Source organism: Urocitellus parryii, chromosome 4 (genome assembly GCF_045843805.1).
Source record: "Urocitellus parryii isolate mUroPar1 chromosome 4, mUroPar1.hap1, whole genome shotgun sequence".
Lineage (NCBI taxonomy): Eukaryota > Metazoa > Chordata > Mammalia > Rodentia > Sciuridae > Urocitellus > Urocitellus parryii.
This window is the reverse complement of record NC_135534.1, coordinates 209,707,239-209,715,174: the sequence shown is the minus strand read 5'-3', so window position 1 is coordinate 209,715,174 and position 7,936 is coordinate 209,707,239. Positions and strand designations below refer to the sequence as shown.

Here is a 7,936-nt window from a genome sequence, read left to right as displayed (position 1 = left end):
TCCTTGGACCACCCACCACAGGGGCTGTGGGCGCTGGGCTGGCCTGCAGACCAGCTTGGGCTGCCACGAGGGAGTCATCACGGGAAATGGACAAGCCTGGTAGACAGGGTGGGGGAGGCTGGACGGGGAGGCTGACCCGGGGAGGCTGAGACAGGCCCCTCACAGCCTGCTGGGCCTTCGGTCCCATTGTGACTCCACACCTGCATTTTCACTTCGTATGGTCACGTCTCTACTTTTCAGCCGAGGTGCCCTGCATGGCTTAGACGCTTCCCAAAGCCTTTCCCACTGTGGTCAGTGAAGCACTTCCTCCTGTTTCCTGGCATGTCCACATGCGGTCCCAACCCTTCTGTAACTGACTTCAGCGGGGAGGCTTCATGCCCACCATCTTTGCAGGGTCAGGCCTGGCCCTGCCCTCTGCACATCTAGGCTGATTGGGCTCCACCTGGCACCTGCTGGGGCTGTGTTGCAGGGCCACCCAGTAGTTCCCACCAAGAACCAGGTGGAGGCAGGAGGGGAGGGGGAGAGGACGGCAGGTCAGAGTGGAACTCAGGTAGCTGGGTCGCTGAGCTGATGGTCAGGCGGCTCAGCCATCAAAGGCCCCTCAGAGGAAGAGGTGGGCACTGCAGGCTGGCTCCCTGGGGAGCCGGGTCCCTCAGGTCCGTGGTTACTGGGGCCGCGTTTATCATCTCCTGGCTCACTGTGGTCCCCCACCGTCTGTGGGCCCAGTGTTCACAGAGACCAGGGCCTGCACAGACCACGGGGAGGGCCAGGGCGAGGGTGCAGACCGGGGGAGGCTGTGCCTGGCTCCGTCTGCCTGAGGGGTGACGAGGGAGGTGCTGGCACCGTCCCCATCACCTGCCCTGGGCCCAGCCTGCTTCATGTCTGGCTCCTGCAGGATCCTGGAAGCCCCCGTTGAGGCAGCAGCCCTGCCAGGGACCTGTGCACCTTCTGCAGCCCTGACACAGAGGTCTCCCCAGTCCTGCCCACCCCAGTGGCTTCCCCATGCCCCTGCCCAGGGCCCGGCACCTTCCCAAGCCACTCAGGGCCGTGGCTCATCAGGAGGACCTCAGGACAGCACCCCTTTGTGCTTGGGGTCTGACCACTGTTGGAGCCAATGTCTCCCCAGCTGCCCCCATGGCTCCCCCTCCTAGCAGGGCCCCAGGGAGCCATCGCCAGGCCCTAAAGACTCGACCAAGCCCAGAGTGGTGCAGAAGGTCTTTATTTAGAGACAGGAGGGATGTGGGTGGGGACGGTGGCTGCATGGGAAGGGTGGTCCAGCAGGAGACGTGGTCCAGCAGGAGGGGTGGTCCAGGAGGAGGGGTGGTCCAGCAGGAGGGGTGGTCCAGCAGGAGGGGTGGTCCAGGAGGAGGGGTGGTCCAGGAGGGCACAGGCCTTGTCAGTGGCAGAGGGGGCTCACGGGGTGCAGACCCAGGTGGCTCTGGGGACAAGAAGAGGTGCTGAGGTGGGAGACCCTCCCATGGGGAGACCAGGGGCAGGGCTGCAGGCTGAGCAGATCCAGGTGCACCTTCCTCCTTCCGCAGGCTGTGGAGAAGACCCTGATGGACAGCCATGGGCCAGGGAGGGCTCCCAGGTTGCCATGACCATCCAGGTCATTGATGGGCAGAGTAGATTGGATCTGGGGCCAGGGTGTGGGAGGGCGAGGGAGCTGACCCTCACTGGTAGAGGAAAGTGTCCCCAAGCGTCCCGGATCACCCCCAGGGCCAATACCTGAGGGCATCACCTCTGCCTGGCCAAGTGGGGTCTCCCCCTTGGATGGATGGGAGGAGGCAGAGAAGGTGGACTGAAACTCCAGAGCAGGGGACTTTGGGCGTCTCCAGCGTCCTCCCGCGGTCACTTACCCTAGTCGTGCTCGGGAACACAGGTGTCTGCAGAAACCAAGGAAAACTCAGTGGTGAGGAGGCGCCAGGATGGGCCAGGCCCCCTCACACCCACAGCTGCAGTCCTCCATGACCAAGACCCAAGCAGGGCCCTGGTGTCCCTGAGGGGCTCGGGACATGGGGAGACAGAGAGGACGTAAGGACACAGAGGGGACATTGGGGTCACAGAAGGACAGAGAGACACAAGGGAGCAAAGACATGCAAGACATAGGGTGGCACAAGGAACACAGAGGGGACGTTGTGGGGGACAAGGGCAGCCGGCCCCTCACCCGTCTGCTCAGGGGTGAAGATGGTCTCGGCCAACAGTCCCTTACGCTGCGTGAATTTCCTAAATTCTTCCAGGGCCTCCAGGTTCTCCTCGGGGCTCCTCCCTGGAGAGAGGGGACCAGGGGAGCTGAGGGGGGCTGGCTGCACATGCTGTGGGGACAGGGCCACCAACTGGCATCCAGAGCTTTGCCCTGGAGGGAGCAGGTCTGCAGTGTCAGGCCCCTGAGCTGAAGCACCTCATGTCCCAGAGTCACAGGGCTGTCCCCTGACCCTGGAGGAACCCTGTCCCATGAAGGTCTTTGCCAGGACCCTCCCCCTTCAGGCTGAGCTGTCCTGATGCCCAAACACTGGGAAGTGGCCCTTGGCAGCCCGAGTGGCTGGAGCCCCCTCCTGAGTGGTCAGGACTCTGAGGGCCCTGTCTGTCCCTGTGCCTGACAGTCCCCCCCAAGCCGACCCCTGCCCACTTCAGAGCTCATCTCTGCCTGGGCAGCTCACAGGGCCTGGCACGCAGAGGCCAGCCAAGGCTCTAGTGCCCGGTGCCAGGGAGTGGCTGCTGTTCCTTGGCTGTGGGGAGTGGGGACCGTGGGGCAGGAGACGGGGGTCTCCCAGGAACCCTCACCCATGAGCTTGCCCATGCGGAACTTCTTCCCCGGGCCCTGGCTTTCACAGTAGAAGATGCAGTGGTGGCTCTCGGGCAGCTCTTCTATGTACACGAGCTTCTTGCCGTGGTCTGTGGCTGGACAGAGAGGGCAGCTCTTCAGTGTCTTCATTGTTAAAAACAAAACCCTGGAGACCACGTTGAGGAGGAGCCTCTACTTTCCCCTGTCCCCCAGGGGCCACAGCCACCCCAGCCAGGGAAGGAGCCACCCAGCTGTGGAGTCCAGGTGCCAGAGGCTGGAGGACGTGGAGGCTGGAGCTTGGCCCTGGCTCGGGCAGCTGCCCTGCCCTGTCCAGGACTCCAGTCCTCGGTTCCCCAAAGGTCGAGAGCTAGGACCTCTCAGAGGGAGCGACTGCCCAGTCAGCCCCTGCTGGGGACAGCGTGGGACACCTGGTGTCTGGGGTCAGAGCCACCAGGCCCTGGGAAGCAGAGGCAGCCCTGCTGGGAGGTGGACAGGACCCTCCCTCCCCCAGGAGCTTCCCTGCAGGGGGCTCCAGGCTCAGCGCAGGGACTCACAGGCGCTGTATCTGCCAGGCTCCTCGGTTTTCTGCAGAGTAACTTTCTTCTCTAGGCACCGCCCCTTAATCCTGGAAGCAGGAGCACACGGGCAGCTGCTCTCAGGACAGGCACCTGAGCAAAGCTCGGCACACCTGGTGGGCCAGCCCTCACCTGGTGACACTGAAAATCCCACTTGACCAGCCTGAGCCTTGGGAAGCTTCCTGGACTGTGTCCCCTCATAGTAGGGGATTTGTTTCTGATGACACTCAAATGTGGATGGGTGATGGGAAGTGAAAGGGAACCGAGGGTCCTGCAGGGCAGCACTCACAGGAGGGTGGTCTTGGCCTCCCAGCTCCCATCTTCCAGGGCTGTCACCGTCACGGGGAACACCTTCCTGGGCCCCTTCCAGTCTGGTACCGAGGGCATGTTGACCACAAAGGCCTTTGGGTACCAGGTCCCTGTGATCTGGAGAAGGTCAAGGCATGAGTCACCTTGGCCCCGCCCAGATTCTCCCATCGCTCCCTGGCACAGGGACCTGCAGCCCAGGGGACTCCCAGAGCCCAGGCTGAGCCCCCCAGACGGCCTCCCCCAGGCCTGCTCCCTGCCCTCAGTAGAGCAGGCCCCACACTCAGGTCTCCTGGACCCCACGGAGGTGGAGGGTTCGGCCCCCAAGGATCTGTTCATTTCAGGGACGGGGCCTGGAATGGATGAGTGTCACTCCAGAGGGCCCTGTCCCTAGAGGAATTCAGGTTCCAGTGTCACTTCCACAGGACCCTGGCCTGAACCTCCTCCCTGCGCCAGCCCTGTCCCCAGGAAGGGCCCTGTCTAGGGCCAGCAGAGGGAAGACCATCTCTGACCCTCAAGGGCAGGAGTGCAGGGTCAGCTGGCCTTAAGTGACCCCTGAAGCAGGGCTCCCAGCTGCTGCCCGCTGACCAGGGCTCAGGGCATTTCTCCCACCCGCCCCCTGGCCCACCCAGCCTCACATCCAGCTCCTCCGAGGGGAAGGTCAGGAGGTCCTGGGCCTGCAGGGCAGACAGCAGGCCCAGCAGCCCGATGGTCAGGAACAGGGACTTCATCTCCAGGCTCTGCTCTGGGCCAAGGCGGGTCACCAAGGCAGGTCACAGGGCGTCAGGACGAGGCTGTGCCGGCTCCTCACAGGACGCCCTATATGTCCCCCACGGCCAGTGTCCTGTGTGGACTTGGCACAGGACACACCCACCGCCTGTCACTCAGGGCCACATCCCCATCATCAGGGAGGGGAATGTCGTTATTGTTGGATCCCATGAGTCACCATTTGGAGCCACCTAAAGGTGAAAGACTCACAAGGCCATTCAGTGTCTGCACCCCCCAGGTGATGCTCCAGCCCAGCCAGCCTGGAGGGGACAGGCGTGGGCTGTGGCTGGGAGCCCCGGGGAGGGAGGGCCCCGCTTCCCCAGGGACTGGCTTCTCTCCTGCTGCTGAAGGGGACTGATCTCCAGCCTCAGGCTGTGCCCCAGCCCCCAGAGCCCCGCTCTCCACCCTGGAGCTGCCCTCCTGGCCCTTCCTGCCTGGGTGCCCTCCCCAGAGCTCCCTGGAAGTGGGGACACCAGCATATGGCCAGCAGCAGTTTAGCCATCACCCCTCAGAGCTGCCCCAGGCCTCGCTAGGGATGGAGGAGCCTCCTGCTCCACCCAGTGTGTGCCAGGAGGCCAGCTCTGCTGTCTCGAGGGCACTTCTGTGTCCCTCGCCCACCTCCTCTGTGGCAGCTGACGTCCCCAGGAGAGGGGCTTGGCTCCGCGGTCCTCTGCTTTATCAGGCAGCTGAGGAGCTCGGCCCGTGTTAGGGGCATGAAGACGTGTCTCCTGGGTTATTCGACTCTGCGAGTCTCCGTGGACTCCCTCTAACAAGGGGACACACAGCTGCTATCGCTCTGGTCGTCTGAGGACCCCCTGCCCCCGGCACAGCAGAGGCTCCCTGGGTGTTCACCTTCCCCCTGGAGCGGGCTTCAGGGGCGGGAGCCCTCACAGCCTGCGTGAGCCCTCCCCGGGGCGTCCCTCCTCCTCATTCCTGCAGAGCCCCTCCAAAGGCTTCCCCTCCTCGACACCTTGACCCACCACAGGTCCCCATGACAGCCTGCTTCCCTGTGGATAGATCTCCTGAGAGGCTCAGGAGGCCTGGTGCCCACCTGTGCTCAGAGTTCATGCTGAGTCCCCTGGGCCCCTGCTCTGCTCCTTCAACCTCAGCTGCCCCCAGCCGGAGCTGAATCTTCCCCTTCGCCCTCCAGACCCCACAGTTCCTAGGCCTTGAGCACCTGCCCTGAGTCCCAGGGGACCTTGGCTCTCGAGTCAGGTGCTGGGCCCACAATGGTGTCTTTGTGCCTCTCTGGCCTGGGTCTGGCTAAACAATACTAATGAGCACCCTCTGATAACCGTGGGGGTGTCCTGAGGGTGCTGGCTGATCCAGGATTGACCCCAGCCTGGAAGGTGCTCTGAGCAGGAAGCCTGTCCTCCCCGGGGTGGGGAGGGCGGGGCCCGTGCTCTTTAGGAGCAGAGGCCAGGGAGCAGCTGGAGGCTCCACACAGGGGAGACTGGTCTGCCCGTGCTCTGGTTTGACTGTGCCCTAGCTATCTTTTGTCCCCTGTTTTGTATGAGCCACTGATGGTTGGTCTTGTGACACGGGTACAGGCCTATGTTGGGTTTAATGGAAGATCTCCAGGCGCCTCCTGCCGGCCACCCACCTTGCCCCTTGTCCCAGCAAGCTGACCTCGACAGAGCTCTCTAAATTTGCTCCTCCTAGATACTGGTTAAGTTCAACTTCTGGTGGACACCCTCACGAGGTGATAGGGCAAGGAGCAGGGATCATCAGATGGTGGACAGAAGGTAGGACAGCAGTTTGGGTCGATGCATGCCAGACAGGAGACAAGGCAGAGGTCAAGGTCCATTGATGGTTAATACAGCTATGGGATGACATGGCAGGAGGTCAGAATGGACCGGTGGTAGACGCTGTCAGGAGATACTAGGGCAGTTGGATGGGGCTCTACCTGTTGTGGATAAGAAGTCAGGTGAGGTCAGGGTCTATGGTTGGTAGGTGCTGTAACGAGATGGTGTGGAAGGAAATTGTGGCAAACAGATGCTAGGTACTGTCCAGAGCCAACAGGGAAGGAGGCTGGGGTCAGTGATGGTGGACAGCATCAGGAGGACCCCCATGCACAGATGACTGACGGGACAGGGCCACCAGCATGGACCCTGTGCTGCGCGACCCCGGGTGGCCCCAGGTCCCAGCAAGCTGCAGTCTACAGCGTTCTCCATTCTTAGATGCTGGCCAGGTTGAGCTGGTCATGGGCAGCAGGTAGGGCAGGAGGTGGAGGTCTACACAGAGAAGAGGCTGTAAGAGAGGAGGGCAGGAGGTTGGCTTCAACCCACGGAAGACACCCCTGGGAGTCTGTAGGGCAGGAGGGGGGTGTCCCCATTCTCCGTGGCCGAGGCAGTTGTCTGCCTACACGCCATTTTGGTGTGACATCCTGTTGACCTGCCACACTGCTCAGCTCTGGCTCTCACCACTTCTGTGACATCCCAGTGCTGCTAACCCTAGGTGCCTCACTGAAGTGGACAGAGTCTGGACCTTATTCAACCTTTGGGAATAATATTTTGATGGCCTCTGTCCCACACTCACCCCAGTCACCCATTTCTGACCTGGAGACAAGTTCTCTGGGGATCTGGCTTGTCTCGCCTCCTGCTACCGAGGAAAGGATAAGCTCCCGAGTGACAGGGAGCCCACAACAAGGCTCCTGGATCCGCAGCATGAGGACAGAGGGCATGTCAGCTGGGGCTGAGGGGAGCCTAGGAGGGATGCGGGGTGGAGACGAATGACCACGAAGCCTGCAAGGTCAGTGGGCCCTGGGGACTGGAGCGTGTTCCACTGGGTTAGTCATCAGAGCTGTGGCCACCCCCACCCTGAGCCTCAGTGACAGATCAGAGTTGGCGTGCAGCCCGAGTGGGGCAGGGCAGGGCAGGGGGCTGTGGCTGGAGGCTCTCCCGACCAGCCCTCTCAGCCCTGGCTGACGATGGTTCTGAGTTCCACCTGGATTGCCTGCATCCTGCCTGTCACACCCACGGGTGAGACCCAGAGGTGCAGGGAGTCACACACTCAGTGAGAGGCGTAGCCTCTAATCAGATGGATTATCAGGGGGATGATGGCCGGCATCTCATTAAGGGGTCCTTCTTCCTGCCCAGGATAATGCAAACCACCCTAAAACTTACCATCTCAGATAATCAGTAAGTAACAAGCACAAACACTCAGAAATATATTTACAGAAAGCGAAGCCCCTGGCAGACGGAGTCCACACGACTCTTGGACTAGACAAAGACGAGATGGCTCTGGTGGTTTATTTAAGGGGGTCCGTCAAAGGCAAGGATGAGGTTTCCAGGGCGGAGTCTTGCTTCCTGAGGTCCTGCAGTCAGCAGGTTGATTGGCATCTTGGCAGGTGACACCCGCCTCGGGTGCTGTGTGGGACCTGGCAGAGCTGAGGGGGCGGTACACCTGCAGCCGGGGGTCCATCCCTGTGGGGGCACCATGGGGGCTCCCAGTGCCAGACTGATCCCTCAGGAGGCCGCCCTGCGCAGCAGTCCACACACAG

At 62.1% G+C, this 7,936-nt stretch overlaps 1 protein-coding gene across 1 annotated transcript; it reads right to left on the bottom strand.

The window, feature by feature from the left end:
- Positions 1–1,389: 1,389 nt before the first annotated feature.
- On the bottom strand, positions 1,390–4,420 carry LOC144249000 (odorant-binding protein 2b-like). The gene is made up of 7 exons (XM_077798164.1): positions 4,305–4,420; positions 3,650–3,786; positions 3,340–3,410; positions 2,785–2,901; positions 2,168–2,269; positions 1,860–1,886; positions 1,390–1,438 (listed from the first exon to the last, which is right to left on the bottom strand). Exons 1-6 carry the CDS (start codon positions 4,395–4,397, stop codon positions 1,861–1,863), a joined length of 546 nt encoding a protein of 181 aa, XP_077654290.1. The 5' UTR covers positions 4,398–4,420; the 3' UTR covers positions 1,390–1,438; position 1,860.
- Between the last annotated feature and the right edge of the window lie 3,516 nt (positions 4,421–7,936).